Below are 20,569 nucleotides of genomic sequence, written 5' to 3'. Positions count from 1 at the left end.
AATTTCCTAGTCCAAAAATACGGGATGTTATGGAGTAAGATGGAAACTTATCAGAAAAAGATTATTGCTGGCCAAATTTCTTAATTATAAAGAATGAATAGGTAATGATGATGTCTAATACATGTCCAAAATTCATGTGGTAACGTGGATGATATGCCACCCCTCCAATTATTTTAATGTAAAAAGTAAAATCATAAGATATAATCTCATACACTAATATTTTAATATTTCTTTGAAATACATAAGCTTCCAAAAATTTTGTTATTGAAATATCATATCAACTTAAGACATACACGTATTTCATAAAAACTAATACATCTAGAAATCATGTTCGTCAAATTATAATCTTTCCTCAACTTAACATCAATAGTACAAATTATTGTACTATCAATTCTCATAATGGAAAAAGATAGTTTTTCATAAGAGAAAATAATTTATGTACCCATAACAAATAAAATCTCATTTCTAAATGTCCTCATACCGCACACATAATTAAAAATGTATCCCAAAAGTAGTAACAGTAATAACTATAGAAAATCATGCTTATCAAATATTTACTAAAAGGGATTTACTTAAAATAAAATACTATATCAAGACCATATATAACAGTTTCAAAATTCATCAAACTTATTCTGTTACTAATGTCATTGAACTCGTACGCTTTCCAACTTGTGAAAACGAGGGATGTAACAAAATCAAAGAGCATTTGCGAGAGAGAGATGATTTGTAATCCCAGCGTTAGTATAGATATCACAAGCTGTCGAAAGCAAGCATTAGGGAGTTTTATGGTGAGTTTCTACATTTTCTTTCATTTGATACAATCTTGTAAACTATTAAGACAAATCAGCTATAATGATTGCTAATAATCATTGATCTTGTGCAGCTGTTATTAATCCCTCCTTACTTCAACTTGAAAGAGGTGTTACTGATTCAGAAGATAAAAAGCAAAAAGCGGTTTGCCAGGAGAGATACAGGAGAAGAGATGACGAGGATTACAGACAGTGTTCTAACTCGGACATTGAAAAGGAAGAGGAATGTGGAATCTGCATGGAAATGAACAGCAAAATTTTCCTTCCCAAATGCAATCACGCGCTGTGCTTGAAATGCTATCGTGAATGGTATGTTTCATGTGTGGTTTATGTGAAGATAGAAGCTGCGTGTTAAGTTTAAATAATAAAATTCACAGTCTGTTCTTGAATATCAGAGTAGCTTTTAAATTTTGAGCAACTTCTAAGAACAGTAACTCTCCCATCCCATACCTCCCCCACAGTTGAAGTTCCGGAAATTCTCTGCAGAATCTAAGATAATCCTAAGAGACTTAAGTATCTTTGCAGAGGGAAAATACTGTTTCAGTTCGTACTCTTTTTATCCCCTTTCGATGAATACATTTAAATGTTGTGCCTAACAGCCACCAAGTGCTTCCTGGTCCCAATATTAGGTAGTCTGGGGCTTTCTTTCCCCAATTATGAGGCCAGCTAGATCAAAGACAGCTAGGGCAGGAACAAGTTAATAGCTAAGTCCAGGTTGTTAAAGGGTTAGGTCAGGATTTATATTTTGTTTGCACGATAGCCGCAGAGTTTGGGCAGAATTTGTTAAGTTTAAATAATAGATTTCATAGTCTGTTCTTGAATATCAGAGTAGCTTGTAAATTTTGAGCAACTTCTAAGAACAGTAACTCTCCCATCCCATGCCTCCCCCACAGTTGAAGTTCTGAAAATTCTCTGCAGAATCTAAGATATCCTAAGAGACTTAAGTATCTTTGCAGAGGGAAAATAATGTTTCAGTTGTACTCTTTTTATCCCCCTTCGATGAATACATTTAAATGTTGTGCATAACAGCCACTAAGTACTTCCTGTTTTGAGGTCCTGTGGGTGGTCCCAATATTAGGTAGTCTGGGGCTTTCTTTCCCCAATTAGGCAATTATCAGGCCAGCTAGATCAAAGACGGCTAGGGCAGGAACAAGTTAATAGCTAAGTCTAGGTTGTTAAAGGGTTAGGTATGGATTTATATTTTGGTTGCATGGATCAAGTCAGGATTTATATTTTGGTTGCATGGTAGCCACAGAATTTGAGCAAAAGTCTGTTTTCTTAAGCTGATTCTTTTGTACTTTGGTTTTTGAAATACATTATAGAGATGACATGCTTGGGAAAATGATGGTTGGCATTTGGTAATTTGTCATAGTGAAAATGTTATGTAATATCAATCAGTAATGATGAACTTATCAATAAAACAATGAAATTGCTTGTGGCAATTTAATAAGTTATGATAAATGCTTCAGAGGTGTACCAGTTTTTCCTCTGTGCGTAACGGCATGCCAGATCCATGTATGTAATGGAATAGAGTACCTTATTTCTTTTTATCAGGAGCAAATACACAAATGGAATTCCTTTCTTGTACGATACAAAATGAATTTCACTCAATTACGTTACCCTTAGAGAAGACTTTTCCAGATTAGTTGAGCAAGAACTTGGTAAAGAGAACTACTTTAAGTGATATAGCTTGAAGCTTAGGCTGGTCCGATTTTTGTGCTTATACATTCTTCTGTAGTGTTTTTGTGTCTTTATGATGTGGTGCCTGTGTCCAGGGGAAGTGCTCTATCCTAAATTCTAACTGTTATTTCAGTTTATTGACTGAGTGTATTGTCTGTTTTAAGCTTGACATCAAACTAGTGGTAATCATCTTATCTATCTGTTTACAGTGGAAATTTGTTCCAATGTTGCAGCCCGAGTGTTTATGATTTTCCCTGCTAACTGGAAACTCTGCAATGTCAGAGAAGCTGGAGTGCATCTTTGCTCTTTTCTGTCACTGTAGTACTGGGTTTTAGTGTCTAATTTTGAACATGCTCCGAGCTGTTTTACGACCCTCACTCTGCATGGCTGGGAGAATGTTACCTAACAAAATAGGACCAAATGAAAAATGATGAATTAAATGCAAAGCGGCAGACCACCTAAACTGAAGTTCTGACTAAATATTTCTTCTGTGGCCCTTGCAAAGGAATGGACGTGTTTCTTTGCCTTTGTATTCTGATCTAGGTTCTTTTGCTTGCTGATGGAATCTTTTTATAATGTGAAAATCCTGCAATGACCTAGATATGCTGCTATTCTGCAGAATTTCAGGGGCTATTTTTACAAACACCCCCCCCCCCCCCCCCCCCCAAACACACACACAGAGACTAGCTGGAGCTAGTTTCCTAGTCCTTTAAGTTTGCTTCTTCCCACTTAACGGCTTAAATGATAAATGGTAAATAGAGTCTTAGGTTGCTGCCTCTCCATGAGAAACCGTTTCCTATTAAAAGTGAGATAACAGGTTTCGATGGTCCTGTAAAGCACTAGAGGCATAAAGTTTCTGCTGGATATAAGTTGTTCCACCATTCAGTTATCTTGGGGTGGAGTAAATACGGTCCTGCTATATCTTATTTACTCTCACACATTCCTGAAACTATGTTTTCCCCTTCTCTCTTTTCTGTGTGTGTGTGTATTTGTTTAGGTCAAGAGTCGAGGAAAGTTTTCGCATTCCTGTTTCAGTACAAAGATGGACTGCAGCCTTCTTGATCCTTTTCCATAATCCCGTCTTAAAATGACCCTTTAATTCGAGAGCCTAATTCTCAACCTTGATCTAGTTCTATGTGCTTTCTGAAACTAAGTAGTGTTTTCCTATTCTCGTGGGAAGCTAAGCGGATGCCTTTGAGTATTCTTATTGATTTAGGGAAAGCCTTTGCATATGTCTTATTGATTTAGGGAAATTGTTACTCCCTGTGTTCTATTTTATGTGACACTCTTTCCTTTTTAATCTTTTTCCCTAAAGCATGACCTTTCTAGATTTACAAACATTTTTAGTTTCCATCATACCCCCGATGACATGATTTACAGGCACAAAAATGTCATGGCATCCTTAAGACCATTTAAGTTCTAAAAGTCTTCTTTTCTTTTCTGATTAGAAGGACCGACCGAGTCATCGAGGGCAGGGGTTGAATCTAAGTTAGATTAGCCAAAAAATGGAGCTTTTTAATTGCATCTCCTAATTTGTAAATTCCTGTATAGTTACAGTTTACTTCTTGAAGACACAGTGTACTCTTTTTTTGTTTGTTTTCTAATCTTCAGGTATGCCATAATTACCAGCAGTTGTGGCTTTGTCAACTACAGAGTTTTATGGTTGCAATTTATTTTTGCCTTTGAGAGTGTACAATATAAGATGTATTTAATTACCACTTTGTAATTTTCCCTTTTCTTGCAAGCATTTTGAAGTAGGATACAGGGGCAGAGCCACAGTTTTTTTTTTATTATTTTTTTTTATTATTTTTTATTTTTTAGAGCCACAGTGATAACGACGGTGGGTAGAACTTAATAGTTTTGGTTCAAATTTTATATTTATATTAAAAAAATTATTTAACTAGTAAATTTACCCGCGCTTCGCGCAGTCAATAAACTTCTTTTAATACATGCAGACGAAAAATTGAAAGTAACAAATATATGCAAGATATACATATGAAAGATCTTTTAGAAAAATTAATATATAAGAGAAAAGATACAAAACGGGAAAAAACCTTCAGTAGAAGCATCTCATATGTATTTTATAAGTTTATAATAGAGTTCTCAAGAAATAGTCCTCCACTCATATAGGAATAACTTTTCATATATATGCATATAAAAGTTAGTTCTATGATCAATATTGCTTAAATTATGTAGGAGTATATATTATTCTTATAAATTTGATCGATATAGAAATAAATTTGCTTGTATATGCATGTTAAAGTTAATGACTTAATTCTATCATACATACCCATTTTTTCTAGTTAGCTGCAACACTTTCCATATAAGCAATTTCACACAAAGAGTGGAACGAAAACAAACATATGCTTAAAAACATATGATTATAAATTTTTCATAAGCAAATTCTATTTAGAAAAAAAAAACCATATCTTTGAGTAAAAGAAATCAAATTGTTGGTAATTCAACATTTTAAATGCATGATTAATATTGTGTTACCGTGTTGAGTTGGACCTTGATTAATCGGAGCGTCAATGCAAGTATCGGACACCGCGCGAGAAGCCAGAAAAACAATAATGTTGTATTACTGCAAATAGTGAAAGAAGTTTGTAAAACGCGGGTTTGTGTAGGTTAGATTATCAAAGGAAGTACAAAACGGCTTACCTAAAACAATAAAAATCAATGCTTGTACATGTATAGTTTTAAAACCAAATAAATTGGTTCCGGAAACCAACTTCGAGTGGCTCTAAATAACAAATATATTATAAGGTTGTCTTGTTTGACAATATGGGTGTTGGAACTATCAATCCCGACTACTTTAACTTCTATAGGTAGTCAATCTTAAAAGGATACGTACATATGTGAGGTGATCGTTCTTTTGGAAGAACTCCAAATTTGTCTTTGCATTTAAGTTAGACACTCTGTTTCTGCCATGATTGGTGCTATCATTTCCGCTGCCCGCCTCGTTTTCTTAACAAAACTTGTTACCGTCTCCAGTGTCATCGGTGTATCCATATTTAATTTGATGGCTTCTCCGAAATTAAAGAGCACATACCATATCAAATGAAACTTGTTTAATTCAATGCGTGAGCAACGAAACAACTAATAGACAAAATACTGAGTAGTACAATTAACATAAATGAGGTGGAAAAAATATATGTTGAAGAGGAAAAGAGAATTTGCTGGCCAGTGGGAGGGAGAGGTAAAGGAGAAGGACGGAAAGTGAAGAAAAATAGCTTTAGTTGGAAAAGGGAAAGAGGAATAGTAATTAACAAAGGGAGGTTTTAAAACTGTCAATTTAAAAGGCGTGTCCTTTTAATTTTCTTTAGCAAATTAAGTGGCAAAAAAGGAGTAAAGAGGCAAAAAAAAAAGGAAAAAAGATAAATATGATTTCTGATTTTTTAGAGCGCCACGTAGGCGAGCCTATTGCCTGCTTTTATATATATATATAAGATTTGTACAAACAATTTATCATGTAGAACCCAGATTCAGACTCCACCTCTAGTAGGATATTGCTGTTACTTTTTAATAAGACGGTTCATAAAACCTAGAAATATTTTGGTGTTCAATAGTCGCTCGGGAAAAGTTCATTTTTTTTTGTGCGGATTGCCCTTCAAGCGCACCGGTCTTTAATTTTTGTCCTTCACTCAAAAAAGTAATCGAAAATATCTTGATCTGGATTCGAATCCCGCTCAATAAAAAAAAAAAAATCACAAGGCAAGGCTTTCGCGAAATTTCTGCTGTAAGGTCTAACTTTTGCTCGAATAGGCCTAATTTTGGGTAAAAGTTAGCCTTAAGGCAGAGGTTTGCCTTTAAGGCCTAATTTTGGGCAAAAGTTTTTCTTAATGCAAATCTCTGCCTTAAGGCCTAACTTTTGCCCGAATAAGCTTAATTTTGTTACGAAATTCTGCCTTGCGATTTTCTTTTTTCACTGAGCCGGGGTTCGAACTCAGAACCTCGAGGCATTAAGCGAAAGGGAAAAATTAAAGACCACCCCCGAATAAGGGCAATCGTGCAAAATGCCCGGAAAAATTTGCAAATGGGGCAATTCGCATGAATGTCCCTATCTTGGGGTGGTCTTTAATTTTTGTCCCTCAAATCGTTGGTCTTTAATTTTTGCCTTTGCTTCTCATTTAATGAAAATTTGTCTAAGATAGCTAGAGTTTCCGGAGGAAGATGCCAATCATCTTTTCTACTCAATATTCAATATTTATATTGACAATACTACAATAGCATATCCAACAAATATAATTCACCGTGATAAATGAAATGATACCGCGGAAAACATAAGTTACAAAATAATACTATTAAATACACAAATATGGTCTTATCTGTCTCTCATAAAATTCATTCTTAAGCTATTGGAGAAGCTACATCACAGGCAATACTCCTGACTAAGCTGCCTTAGCAGGTTTTATCTCTGTCTCAATATCCAAACTTCAAGTTCAATACTTGAGTTGTGCTAATTAGTGCTGTCTCAGCAACCATCTTTCCATAGATGAAAACTTCATTCACTTCAGCTTCTGCAGACACTGGAATACTTCAATAACATAAAAAGCCAAAAGAAATTTCAAGATTTAATTTTTACTATGGATCTAACCTTTGTGTTCCAAAACTCAAACAATCTTGTAGACATAATTTGTTTCACTATTAACTGGTTCACCAATAACATATGGATACAGTGGACTTGGTGGCAGTTCTGGAGATCGCAGAAGCGGAGCCGATGGTTCTGCATATTCACCTTCATTCCCATCACTATATTCCTTAACTTGCCCAAGAGTTCTTAGAATTGTAGCTAATAAGATACAGCCCACCTGCTTAACAAAAGTTTTTATTAAGTATTGCGTAACATAGTTTCAGATTAAAAAACATACTGAAATTTCTCGAAGGGTTTTTTCTTACCTGTGTTAGAACACAGAGCAGGGCAATCCATTGGCAGCCATCGCTATTTGACTTGACAAAATCCTTGAAATCATCAAACCTTCCTGATGGGTCTTCTGGTAAATCCTGATTTAGGTAACACATAATGAGAACATTGGAGAGAAGCAGCAAGGTTGTTTTGTTGATGTCAGGATCAAGAGAATACGAAAAGATAATTGAACAACAATGTTTGAATAACAATAGATGCATACCTTCTCCCAGTCAGAGTTCAAGAAAACATCAGCTCCCATTCCAATCTCTAATAGAAGAAGCACAAATATGATGAAAATATACTATAATTTTAGTTAAGGTCCAGTCTTTTGATCTCTGTCTATGCAGCTTCTTTTTCCAACAACCCCCCCTTGCGCCAATTTTTTTTTCCTAAGAACATATATGACATATGAGAACTATAAAGAAGAAGGATACAAATGAGAGGCAACAGGAATTGGCAGAGTTCGCACCGATATGACCAAGGCAAGTGATTGCACATAAAGCAGTACCAACACCAAGAAATGCATGGATGAACCTGCCATTATTTCAGCAGTATTAGCATTTCTCTTATATGCAAAGACTGTATTATAGAGCAAGGAGTCAAAATCATTGACGGCACTACATGGTCTGAGAGGGGTTCCTTCCATAATTATACTGTGCAAATATGGTTAAAAAAAAAAGTTTTGTTTTTGCATATACATATAGATTGTTGAATCCCCTTAATATAAGAGCAGTTTCCTAGTAAGCGACCAAAGTGGCTCAAAAAATGAATTTAGCTCGCAAGGTTGTATCTCAAGTGTGACATTCTTATATTTTCGTGAATCTCCTTATTAGAATCCATGGATCCGCCTCTGGACTCAAAATGAAAAAAGAAACAAGGTTGTCAAAGTAATTGAACAAAGTTGAGAACTCACCAAGGAAACTGAGCATAATCAGGGGATGATGGTGAGTCCGCAGCATCTCTCTGCCAAACTCTAATCATCCATACACCATAAATAAGCATCGCAATGCCCATAAATCCTATTGTTATGTTTGCAATCTTGAGGGATAATTGCAGGCAACTCTTTAGAGGTCTTACCATCTTGAATTTTAAAGAGAAACTGTTCACACACTTGGGAGGGAAAATAGAAGAGCACTTGCTAGGTATTTAGCTCTTATGTTTGAAAGGAAAAATATTGATATGATTTATAACTGTGTGAATTCTTAATTTGTGAGAAATGCGAACAGTGATGGTGACATGCACATGCAAAGATTGCCCAGATAGGCTAAAAAAAGGAAATTTCCAAGAAAGAGCTTACAGTTATCTACTTTGTTGGAGGACCTACTGAATTATGAGTTCCTTCTTGAGCTTATATAAACTCAAAAACGGTCTTTGTCCAAAGATGTGGACAGGAGAACAACTGTCTATTTCCAAAATTTCATGTTAGCATCAGAAGATTTTGGAGGAGCGCTAGCTCGTGCTAGGGATATTTTGACAAAATGATTCTATGTAGACAGTGTTTGATGACTGCAACTAGTTAGCTTTGGTAGTGTAATGTGTGATAACATGCTTAGAAAATATAGAGAACATTGTCATTGTATTATAATTAATATGTATGTTTGGGTGATAGATTGAAAAGATTCTTTTAGGTTATTAAGAGAGTTGAATGTCTTTAGCTACGAAGCTACCTTTGTTTTCTTTTCTTCATTTTGCTGTGTATTCTCTTAAAAGAATTCATCCTCTTCCAGTTGAATTCAAACAGGGGGGCACGCAAAAACGCAACCAAAGGAAAAGGAGAATATTAATTGGGCTTTTACTTTACAACTACTGTTACGACTGAACCAATTCCAAAATCTTGAATATATTGCTTAGAATAAATAATAGCTGCTGGTAATCGTGTTATCTCGCTCACTCTATCCCAAAGCTAATATGTTTGTCACTGAAATCACGGTCAAAATCAAAGAGCATTTGCGAGAGAGAGAGAGATGATTTGTAATCCCATCGTGAGTATAGATATCACAAGGTGTCGAAAGAAGGCAGCCGAACCACAATGAAAACATGCACCCACAATAAAACTCATGTACAAGACAAACTGGGAAAAAATACATAGCCGGAGGACAACTGATGAAACCCTTCATGAACCGTACAAAATGAAGGCCTTCAGAAAAGAAGGGAGCTATTATTTTTGACGACGAAGAAATTCCTTCATCTCAGTCAAAATATCAGCCTTAACTATGAGACGCATTCGCTTAGAGTCCTCCCACAGTAATCCTCCATATTCTCTGGCAAAATCACATGCAGCCTCAAAGACATCCTACAGTTTAGTAAGCAAAAACAATCATGTTAAACAGCAAAACATATCAAATTGTTAATCAAAATTAAGTTTGTAAAGCAAATATCATGGTGCTTAGCGCTCACTTTAGAAGGGAATTCATCGTACAGGTGGGCCGGCGTCATCTCAACGCGATTCAAATCAGATTCCCACAATCTAATCTGGCATGAGAAAGTGGTATTTGAATTAGTTAATTGGACAACAACTTATTTTCCAATAAATCTTTTCATTAGTCTATCTTTGTCAATGAACCATATCTTGTTGAATTGGTTTAATAGATTTTAGTCTGCCACAATTGTGGGAACGTGTTACTAGTCAAGAATAAATTCTACAAGAGTCCGTCAAATGATAATCAAATGTGGTGCAATTAGTAATAATTCAAATAAACCAAAATACACTCTGTTTCAATATCAATGCTATCGAAAATCGTGAAGAAACCTGATCAGTAACATTCTCCGGCACAGATGGCGTCCTCTCTGCAACCCTAGGATGTGCATTCTGCTGAAGGAAAGAAATTATCTGCAATCCATGCATCAAAATCACAACAGCAGTCAAAACTTTAACTTCAAGCGAAGACAATTGCAGAGTAGCTGCTCAATTTGTGCTGTATAACTACGTCCAAACAGAAGACTTTATAGTATCACTTGAAACATTTTGACAAATCACCATGACAGCTTGGTCCTTTTTTTTTTTTGGGGGGTGGGGGGGGGTGGGGGTGGGGGGTTGAACAAATCACCATGACATCTAAGCCAATATATTGGATAGCTATAGATGAGGATAATTTGAAGTCGACCATAAACCACTCCAAACAACTCAAGCAAAGGTTTCCATTTTGTCATATTTAACTTTTTCTAATTTATACAGAACTATAATGCAGTACTGCAGTAAGAACTATAGCACCAAAAGCGCAATAGTTTCCTGTAACCCATTCATGCATTCAAGTGCGTGCTAATTTTGAAAGGTGTACCAACGTGATAAACATGATAAGTGGATTGAGGGACCAGAAACAAAAGTATAAAAAGACCTTTTCTGAGAGCTACGCGATTAATCAACAATCATCATCTATCAGCTAGCCAACATATTATTTTCTTTCTTAAATGTAGCTGACAAAGAATTAAAAAGAATTTCCAACAAAAATGTCCCACACCATCAATCTTTTTCAACTTTTTGCTTTATACAAATATAGCACTCCACATACAGTTGACTTGCTCAGACAATTTTAACTAGTTGTATCTGAAATAAGACAATGCTTGTCAATAAACAAATAGCAGCTGAAACTTGCCTGCTCAGAAGTAATGCCGTTTTGAAAAGCTTTATACAAACTTTCTTTATTAATAGCACCAACAATGAGATTTGGAAGCTGGTATTCCACCCTGTATTTGCAGCTAAAATTTGTTACTCGCAGATCTAACCACTGCAGTTAAATGAAAGAAATCTACTACTAGAAAATAACACTCAACAGCCAAACACAGAGTGTATTAGGCATAACAGAGATAAAATTGGAAAGAAAGAAACACAACCAACAGAAGCAAATTTTTTGCATACCTTGCAAAAAGGCGTAGGATCTCACAGTGTAATTTTGATGTTGAATATGCATACAACCTGAAGTTTGTTTCAATAACGATAAATCCCTGATGAATGTGGGTGGGAAGGGAAAAAAAGATGCATTTGCCGTCAGTAAGGTATCATTGAACTCCTTCCAAACAAATTTGAGAATTTAAATCTGGATGACAGGAACTGAGGAAGCACAAAATTCTAAATTTCTGAGACACGCTTGCTTCATAAGAAAACTGTAAATAAAGATGGAAAACAAATAAATAAAACTGGATTTCTGTGTAGCTTGACCTAACTACTCTAGGGAACACTTGAGAGTGCAGCACACCTGTTTCCTTGAAGTTGTATCTGCTAAGCTAATTGACAAATTGGTCGCCAGTTTGGTGGGAATAAACCAACTCTCTTTCCTTCCCTAAACAACATCAAATGGATAATTAAGAACATCATGGAAAAGATAAATTCATTCATTTCCGTGAGCTCATTGATGGGGCAATTAGTAGTATTCACCTGCTGCAGCTTAACCAGTCCCAAATCTGAAAGGTCCTTAATTATACTTCGCTGGAGATCAGTTAATGTGTTTGTGTTGTATGCCTATATCAGAAGACAATTCAAGAAACATACGAAACTCAAGCATACTGAGGAAATGAGGATTACAAGCGTTTGGTAGGCAAAATGGTTGAAAAACTTTTCCGCAATAATTTCAGTTTTTCAAACTTTTTATTACTGTTGCCCTGAAACAAAGTGAACATTTTGCAAAAACAGTTTCACCACTTTTCAACCAAACACCAGAGCTCCAAAACCAACTAAATTCATGCATTTAGAGTTCAAAAAAAGGGTACTCCCTCCGTCCCAATTTATGTGATATAGTTTGACTGGGCACGGAGTTTAAGAAAAAAAAGGAAGACTTTGAATCTTGTGGTCTAAAACAAGCCAAAGATATTTGTGTGGTTACAGATCATCTCGTTAAGCGTAAAAGGTAAAGTTTAAAGTTAAATTGTTCTCAAATAAGGAAATGTATCATTCTTTTTGGGGACGGACTAAAGAGGAAAGTGTATCACATAAATTGGGACAGAGGGAGTATCATTTACTACAGTTCCAGGACAAACTTAATTCAAGAATCTCTCTAATAATACCTTTCCAGTAACATGAAAGCTTAGCTCCAAAAGAAATGCAATAAGATCTGCTGAATCCACACCTCGCTCCTGCATTAATACGAAAAATACAGAGGAAATCTTCATTAAATGGACGAATGGTGCTTCTGATGAAAAAGCAAACCCGAGAGAGAGAGAAGGAGGTGGTCACAAATGAATACTATGAAAAGCATCAAGAATTATTACCTCAGCATTTGTTATGTACTCCCTGATGATGTACCAAAGCTGTGCATTTGTGTCCATTAGCTGTAATACACCACGGTCAATACATTTTCATATGAAACGTTGATTGATTGAGATAATTCAGTAACTCGTACCAAGAACTGGAACCCACTTTCAGTCAACCTTGGAGGTTCTCTGTCATCTCTGCTTAAGAAGGCATGAAATCATGGAGATTATGTCAATTATTAAAAAATCTTCCATCCATACATGGACAAGGAACTAAACATATGTGTGTGAGTACATATATATCCATAATACTGAAATGGACGGTACCTCTGACTTAAAAGTCCACGCTGGAAAATTTTCATCATCGAAGAGCTTATGTTTGTGGTCTTCCCAGCTTCACTGGAGCTTATAAGGTGCAGCAGAAAGCACTGGTTGCGACAGTTGCAAGTCATAAAAAGAGTTGCCAAAATTATATTCAGGCTGCAGATTGATCAAGACCGAAAGCAAAGCAGATTGTCTCACAACATATTATTACATATTCTGAACTCTCCAGGAAAATCAATGGACAAGAACTATTAACAAAATGCAAGTCATACCTCCCACTGTTCAATGGCATATGCCTCTAACTCCTCCAAGCTAGGAAGCCTCACAGTGATATTAGAAGGCATTGGTTCCCTTGGTAAGACTCCCCTACAGTAATTGAACTCAAAGGTTATAATCCAAACAGTGCAATTACGAGACCAAGGATATGACAGATATTTCGATATCGAGTAAAAAATATTACCACAAAAAATAATATACATAAGATAATGAAGTTTACCCATGGACTATATGCTTCTGAAGATTAAATTGAAATTTCGGGTTTAGTTGATAAGTGGCTTCCTTTTTCCTGTAAAAAATCAAAGGAAAATGGTGGCGCTCAACAATCTAAAACAGACTAAAATAACATGAAAAGAAATTGTGAACCACCCCCTGACCAGGCTCTGTCATTCCACTAGTTGAGGCATGATTTCGGATACCTAAAACTGCTAATGCTTATAAAGAGCAAAAATTTAAAAGGAAAAACAAAAGAAAGATAAGAAAGCATTGACATTTCAAGATATTCCCTTAAATCATGCTTGCTTATTTTGACCAAAGTTCCTACTCTTGCTTGCGCGCCATTATTTAAAGTGCTAAGTAAAAATATGACAACCACATAAAGATCAAGCAGTGAAGTACAACAACAACATACCCAGTGTAATCCCAAAAGTGGGGTCTGGGAGATCAAGCAGCGAAGTAAAAGAAATAAATTACTGTTAGGATGTAGAAGCTAAAGTCTGTCGATTCTAGAAATCTGAGAACACAAAGTTGCGTAAAAGTATGTCTTCAGGCTCACTCGATCCTTTACGAGTACTCCACTCCTATATTAGTTACAACTCCAACCTCCCTATGTTGCCTGAGAAGCATTCCAGTATCTAGCTAAGGCGCACAGAAAGTTTAACCATCACTTTCATTACTAAAATTGGAATAAGCCGGCAGAATTATTCAAAAGAGGAAAATTTAGTAGCTATCAAGAAAGAGAAGAATCTGCTCAACAACCTGTCAAATGTTTCCGTCATTACTCTCAGCTGTATCAATCTATCAATGGCAACTTTATGCTTTGAGAATCCATCTGGAAGCACCCACTCCTCCATCGACTTGGCCGAGATTGGTATGTCTATATACAACAATTGTAGCAGATACTTCTTCGCTAAGGGAGGTAACGATCTAGCAGAAGAAATGAACAAATGAAGCACATCCAATAGCACATATTCAAAATAATATCACCAAAAGAGATTTTTTTTTTTCTTCTTCTTTTTCAAATCATATTTTCAACTACTCTGCTCAGAGATGTACAACTAATCATGAGCAACATATATCTACAAATTTACATCTTATCAAAAAGGTCTTCTAAGGCTTATTTTGTTCATTAGATTCATCATACTCAAAATATAATCTCTTTGTAAGACCACATTTTATCAGGTTCATAATGACAATAACCTCCACAGTCATATTTCTTGTCAGTTGACATAGTATTTCCGTACTATAGCCCGAGGTATATTCTTGGATAGTGGTTGCTAAGTAAACAATCTCTTGTTGCAATGTAGGTATTCAAAACAAAGTATAAATACTTTCTTTAAGAGCATTCAACATTATAAATTTGTGTTTGGTGTATGTTATATGGATGGCTATTGCTCGAAGTCCCATTTCTCCAGAATAATAAGCACAAAGACAAAGTAAACTTGTTTTACATCCAAATTTACACAGCACATGGTTTAAATTGGTGAAAAATCACTAAAGGGAATACATAAAAGATTAAGAAACGAGGAAAATAAATGGTTATGCACTTTGGATCAAAATTAGGGGAATACCTAAGAATGGCTTCACAGATAAAGGAATTGTCGTAAAGCAAGTCGAGTTTCACAGCAGGCAACGAAGCCACCATGTCCATGAAATTCCTCGCAACGATCTTCACCTGCGGCATTGTAAGTTATACTAGTATAGATGTTTTCAATTTCTCAACCTAGGTTTTAGCTTTCCTCAATCTTGAAAATTGTAACTAGGAACCTCCATTCATAAACATTTTACACAATATTGTATTGAGGCAGTACGGTTTTCGACATATGAACAACCTCTTTTCCTATTTCTATTTGGGCCACAAACTTCTTGACGCTGATTTACCCTTTCTGAGCCACTATTTACCTTTTTTTTTATTTTTAAATAATTTCGAGTTTAATGTTGCTCAACCTCACCATAAAATATTAAATTATCATTTAGCACCAACAATAACATACACAATAATAAATAATGACCTAACGTTTTTTCATAAATAAATTATTTTGCTCAAAAGATCTTTAGATTGTGGACAGTCTAAAAGGTCAAAGAAAAAATTCATTTACTATATAGTTATCCTAACATTTGATAGATAGCTGTCCATCAAGGGATAATCGGCAAATCTTTTGTGGTTTGAGCTTTGAAGGCCCAAGATGAATTGGACCGTTCTGTTACGGGTTGATTTATGATAACGTTCATTTTTAAGATCATCATTTAGATTTTGTCCCTATTTATAAAAGTTGTGTAAATATAGCCTTAAAAAATCACCCTTTCAGAAATATAAGACTCTGCTAATATTTGCCCATATGTTACTAAACTTTATAAACAAAATATTTAATTGTCGTATAACATTTGCAACAACTTACATAAGTTTAGATTATTATGCAACGTTTTCCATAAGATTTTCAGTTTGCTTAAAAGGGATAAACTATGGTTTAAAAGGTCCATAAGTTGAAATACAGAAAATGGTCATTTACTAAACAGCTGTCCCAAAAAGGACAACCTGGTGAAAATTTCTCTTCTGTTATGTTTTGCAGAAAATTTCACAGTAAATATTATACAAAAAATCAGCACTTTCACATGCATAAGTAAAATGCTAATGAAGCTATAAATCTCAAAACTCAACTTTCACCCCATGTTATCTGCTGTAGAACAAATCTTTGAATTAAAGGAGTAATCCCCTAGTAGAATAAATTATGTATACTAATTGCTATTCTTGAACATTACACAATCATTTGTGGGAAATGTCACAAAAGTTCTGCATTGTATTTATGTTGACTTCTTTTTATCAGCTGGCTCCTCTTCTGCAGGTAGCTTGGAGGACCTGCTTGATTGGATTTTATCTACTTCCTCAGAAGGAATATCAAACTGAATAACAAAACAGTAAATAGTCAGATAAAAATGAAATATAGAAATGCAGATGAATATGCATTCTTTGTAGAAGGACTTGGCATCATCCAATGAAGCAAGAGAAAAAGAGGCTAATGTAATATATATCCAGAGTCAGTGAGGGTTCAGAATAAGCATGATGTTATTATACGTATATGTTTAAATTATTTTTCCGTATGTATACATAGTTCAAGCAGAAAGTAATAGGTTTAGTTGAACCTGCAAAGGCTGCAATACTCGTCCTAGATCCGCCTCTGACTTATGGACATGAATTGCATAGGCATTAAACCATAAGAATTTGAAAGATTTACTACTAGTCCTTTTTCTTCAAGATCTCATTATTCTTTTGTTCTTACTCTTCCTAGTCCTAACAAACAGAGTCACAGCAAGGATTGAGAAAGTAACAACAACAACAACAATATACCCAGTGAAATCCCACAATGTGGGGTATTGAGAAAGTACAGAAGTTAAAAAATATTTTGATCATCAACACTTTCTATAGCATGTTTCCCCCATTTTTTTTAAACAAGACAAACTGACCTTGAAACCACAACCAGCTGCACAAGCACGATGACAATCCTGCATCCATAAAAGAACAGTATATGTCATACTCACATCTGCAGGTACGAACATCGTAAATGCCACTCGTACGTCCACTTGAAAGTTGTACTCCAAACAACATATCAGTTGGCGACATAGTAAAGATGTAAAAAACTTAGGAGCTACCTCTTCTCTTCTTTGCAATTAAAATTCAGTCAAAATTAGAAGGCCAACTATTAATGTAAAAGATGAAACAGAAGTATAGCACATGTACAATTCACAAATCTTAGCTATCTGGTGTATGAAATTTTTTTCCAAGTCCAGTTAATACGCACCTTATACTTGTTTTATCAGTTACCACGAATTCATGTTCTGTTGGACAATTTCTCAGCATTATCATCAAGTTCTTTTGAAGACATATACACATCGTATAAGTGAGTACTTATTCAAATTTCCAATATGTCTGATGAGTGAATGATTTTTTAGTAAAACACATGTTGACAACAAGTGTAAAAAGAAGAGATGGTAAACCTCGGAATAGCTAGCAGAACCGGGGGCACGATCAATATAAGCACTCCATTGTTTATCCTTCAGAACAGCACTCTTATAGCACATCTCATCACATTGTTCCAAACCTGCATATACCTTTTCATTTCTATTCTACCTTAATTGAATAGAGAAGCATCAAGTTTTCAAGTTTAACAAAAAGACGTCTCCTAACCATTAATTAATTAATCTAATAAAAAAACGTCTCAACGATATGTTTTTGGTTCAATTACAAAGGGCAGCAACTTCATGGACTTTCTGCAAATATGAGTCATGAATTAATTGCTTGTTCACAAACTAAGCGGTCCTAAGCCAACACTCCTAATTAATAACATGATCATACCTATGCAACATTAGAAACTTTATATTAACTGGTGCAATCTTTTCACATGCAACATAGTTACGTTCCTCATAAGTCATAACAATTTACGAACCAAGGTAAAGAACACATGCAACTGAAACCAACAACGTTCATAAAAATAGAATCTTGAAACTTACATTCCTCCCATGTATCGCCATCAGCATCACAGGCCTTTTTGCAGAAAACTCTCCCTACAAAAATTTACACATCATTAAAATTCGAGTTATAGTTTCAAGTTAGACGCATTCCAAGAAATAAACTACTAAAAGGAGGAACGCATAAACTATACAACGTCGAAAAGAATAATTTCAAAGGTTGAAGGTGTCTGCAACAGCAAGTATGCACCCATATGATTATGTACGGTAATAATCAAAGTGTTATACACGAGTTTGCAGTGTACTGAACATGTGCAACAATCAACTTTTTTTTCTTTTTTTTCGAACTATTACTTAATGCATTGCGTCTTAATCCCAGTCTCATTGGGTTCGCCTATATGCATTATCTATATCGATGCATCACCTGTCTATTGGGCCGTCTTATTGCATACTAAACAATTGTCATTTAATACAAACAACAAATCAGATGTTCTCTAAATATCAAGTTTATGGCATACTAGTCTCTGGTCAAACTAAAGAGAATCTTGACAAATAATATCAAAATGTACAATGAATCGAATTACTTGTACTTATGAGTGATGTTACAAGTTCAAATATATCCCCAGTCTCGTATGACTACTCAATCAATTTCAATAATTTAACATGCCCAATTGGTAATATATTAACACAAAAAAGTGACCTTTAAATTACAAGAAGAAGGGAATTAAGAGAGTAAATTACAAGGAATTTGGGTGAGAGCCGAGAATTTATTGGTGCATTGCTTGTTACAAGGTGGTGTCCATTGCTGTAAATTCATTATTTCTCTCTCAGCTTTAATTTTTTATTTTTTTTTTGTCTATCAAATGAGAGAAGTTTTTACTTATGTGGAAGATGAATTTGGAAGGCAAAAACAGAGAGGAGGATTGAAGTTAGGAAGATAGTGAATTAAAACAATGGTTGATTCGGAAATTTAGGCGACTTTGTTGTTCTTTGGTTTTTTTGTTTCCCACATGTTATTAGTTTGAGTATAAAGTATCCTCATTATATCAACTTCAAACTTCGAAATATTATTTTTAAATAAACGCTTATTTTAGAATTTGATCAATTATTTTAACTTGAACTTCAAGTAGAAAAATTGATCTGACAAGTGAAATAATGGTTCACTCATAAAATTTCAACCTTTTTTAAAAGTGAAAATCATGTGCAAGCACTCTTGTCTTCCAAACATATTTTTTAATTTTAATTTCAAAAATTCTTTTTTTCCCTTTATTTTTTTTGTCATGGCCTTTTATTTTAGTGGATTTACGCAAATGTCCTTTTTAGGCCATTATTTGGATTGTCCCTATTTGTAAAGTTATGTAAATACAACCCTTGCGTAATTATTCTTTCATATTGTGATATCTCGGATCTAATGTTTGCTCTTACGTTGTTCAACGTTACAAATAAAATATTAAATTGTGGTCTAATGTTTGCAATATTTTACAAAGTTTTTGACTATAGCCTAACATTTTCTCATAGGATTTTCAATTTGCTCAAATGAGATCCAGATGAGATAAAAAAGATTAATATATTGCAAGAGAAATTAATAGAAAAAGGTTTTTGCTAAACAACTGTCTCAGGAAGAGATAACCGGCAAAAGGGAGTGCCTGAAGATAACTGCCTACTAAAAGAAAGGTAAAAAGGTTACCCACCCTGTATATGATCCTCCTTTTGTTGGGCTTTAAAGACATGAACTTTAAAGATGAGTGTAGTGTGAATTAGGAAATGATGAGAAAATAAAATGGAGAGAAATGAAATTCAAATAAATTCATTTTGCGAAGGCACTTTGTGCCACTTTGTCTCTCATTGGTGGGGGGAAGCACTTATTGTGAGCTTATATATAGAATCACATCTTCTAGCTCTTAAAAAGTTACTCCCCTCGCGCTGTCATCATCGCTCGGCTTCGGCTTTGTGAATTTGGTCAATTGATTGATAATCTTTTTGGACCAAATTATTTCTAAAATTCAATTATTTATTTTCCCTTAATAATTTAATTTTTTCGCCGAATTTTAATTTAAATAAAATTCGTGGACTGTTTATTCCCAACGGTATAACTGGTATTACCGAACAGACACAACACTTGATGAACAGGTATTTTCGCACCTGTTCATACCCAAATTTTTTGCTATAAATTCCAAGGCTTTGCCTCAGTTTTGGGTCACTGATTCGAACTTTATATCCCCTCTTCACTCTTACATTCTGCATTTCTTTCAATAGCAAAACGTAAGTTTTCAGTGTGATTTTTTGAGTTCGCTGAAATTCTGCAATTTGCATTGCCGCTATTGCAGAATAGTTTTCCATTCTATCCTAGGAAAAATTAATCCAGTAACCTTGACAACTGTGAAGGGATTGAATTTCTTAAGGACACACAAGAAACTTGTGGGCTAAAAAAAAATTATGTTTCATCTAATTTCTGCCTTTAACGTTTTTGGTTTTGAAAAATAGAAACTGATTTTCGTAAATTACTGGAAAGTTATTGGTTTTTAATAAATTACTGATTTTAGTAAAGTTCTGATAAATTACTAGTTTCAATAAATTACTGAAAATACCTTTATCTTACAAAGGTTTACTACGAGCTTTTCTCTCCAACCAAGATGATAGACTATCTTATGAGTTATGATGGGCGATGTGATTACCAATCAAACGGCTGAAAGACGAAATTGAA

The 20,569-nt window shown here is 34.8% G+C and overlaps 3 protein-coding genes across 4 annotated transcripts; all 3 read right to left on the bottom strand.

Annotated features, from left to right (window-relative positions):
* Positions 1-6,649: 6,649 nt before the first annotated feature.
* On the bottom strand, positions 6,650-8,562 carry LOC132621447 (tetraspanin-19-like). The gene is made up of 6 exons (XM_060335722.1): positions 8,312-8,562; positions 7,833-7,932; positions 7,619-7,699; positions 7,389-7,493; positions 7,087-7,300; positions 6,650-7,009 (listed from the first exon to the last, which is right to left on the bottom strand). The coding sequence occupies exons 1-5, from the start codon at positions 8,476-8,478 to the stop codon at positions 7,103-7,105; spliced, it is 651 nt and encodes a 216-aa protein (XP_060191705.1). The 5' UTR covers positions 8,479-8,562; the 3' UTR covers positions 6,650-7,009; positions 7,087-7,102.
* Positions 8,563-9,363: 801 nt separating this feature from the next.
* LOC132621446 (general transcription and DNA repair factor IIH subunit TFB2) lies at positions 9,364-15,438 on the bottom strand. 2 transcript variants are annotated; one of them, XM_060335720.1, is made up of 15 exons: positions 14,973-15,438; positions 14,161-14,328; positions 13,403-13,471; positions 13,179-13,272; positions 12,910-13,010; positions 12,732-12,783; positions 12,601-12,660; positions 12,397-12,465; positions 11,771-11,854; positions 11,592-11,675; positions 11,255-11,340; positions 10,992-11,082; positions 10,148-10,228; positions 9,796-9,870; positions 9,364-9,691 (listed from the first exon to the last, which is right to left on the bottom strand). In XM_060335720.1, the coding sequence occupies exons 1-15, from the start codon at positions 15,083-15,085 to the stop codon at positions 9,557-9,559; spliced, it is 1,362 nt and encodes a 453-aa protein (XP_060191703.1). In that variant the 5' UTR covers positions 15,086-15,438; the 3' UTR covers positions 9,364-9,556. The 2 variants fall into 2 exon arrangements, with proteins under 2 accessions (XP_060191703.1, XP_060191704.1); XM_060335721.1 differs by having other exon boundaries at positions 12,732-12,780; positions 14,973-15,418.
* A 461-nt stretch (positions 15,439-15,899) lies between these two features.
* LOC132623669 (uncharacterized) lies at positions 15,900-19,260 on the bottom strand. The gene is made up of 5 exons (XM_060338460.1): positions 18,607-19,260; positions 17,908-17,961; positions 17,395-17,498; positions 16,864-16,902; positions 15,900-16,302 (listed from the first exon to the last, which is right to left on the bottom strand). The coding sequence occupies exons 1-5, from the start codon at positions 18,680-18,682 to the stop codon at positions 16,204-16,206; spliced, it is 372 nt and encodes a 123-aa protein (XP_060194443.1). The 5' UTR covers positions 18,683-19,260; the 3' UTR covers positions 15,900-16,203.
* Positions 19,261-20,569: the final 1,309 nt, after the last annotated feature.

This window comes from Lycium barbarum, chromosome 12, assembly GCF_019175385.1.
Source record: "Lycium barbarum isolate Lr01 chromosome 12, ASM1917538v2, whole genome shotgun sequence".
NCBI classification, from domain to species: Eukaryota; Viridiplantae; Streptophyta; class Magnoliopsida; order Solanales; family Solanaceae; genus Lycium; species Lycium barbarum.
This window is presented reverse-complemented; position numbering and strand designations above follow the sequence as displayed.

Excerpts from the sequence above, each read along its gene's own strand:
- LOC132621447 (XM_060335722.1), bottom strand. The coding sequence starts at position 8,478 with ATGGTAAGACCTCTAAAGAGTTGCCTGCAATTATCCCTCAAGATTGCA. Across the intron at positions 7,933-8,311 it reads GATTATGCTCAGTTTCCTTG|GTTCATCCATGCATTTCTTG; the intron begins GTGAGTTCTCAA and ends AAATAATGGCAG. Across the intron at positions 7,301-7,388 it reads TGCTCTGTGTTCTAACACAG|GTGGGCTGTATCTTATTAGC; the intron begins GTAAGAAAAAAC and ends TTTGTTAAGCAG.
- LOC132621446 (XM_060335720.1), bottom strand. The coding sequence starts at position 15,085 with ATGCCGCAGGTGAAGATCGTTGCGAGGAATTTCATGGACATGGTGGCT. Across the intron at positions 11,855-12,396 it reads GCTTTCATGTTACTGGAAAG|GCATACAACACAAACACATT; the intron begins GTATTATTAGAG and ends CTTCTGATATAG. Across the intron at positions 11,676-11,770 it reads GACTGGTTAAGCTGCAGCAG|GGAAGGAAAGAGAGTTGGTT; the intron begins GTGAATACTACT and ends GATGTTGTTTAG.
- LOC132623669 (XM_060338460.1), bottom strand. The coding sequence starts at position 18,682 with ATGAATTTACAGCAATGGACACCACCTTGTAACAAGCAATGCACCAAT. Across the intron at positions 17,499-17,907 it reads TGGCGATACATGGGAGGAAT|GTTTGGAACAATGTGATGAG; the intron begins GTAAGTTTCAAG and ends AGGTATATGCAG. Across the intron at positions 16,303-16,863 it reads CAGCTGGTTGTGGTTTCAAG|TTTGATATTCCTTCTGAGGA; the intron begins GTCAGTTTGTCT and ends TTTGTTATTCAG.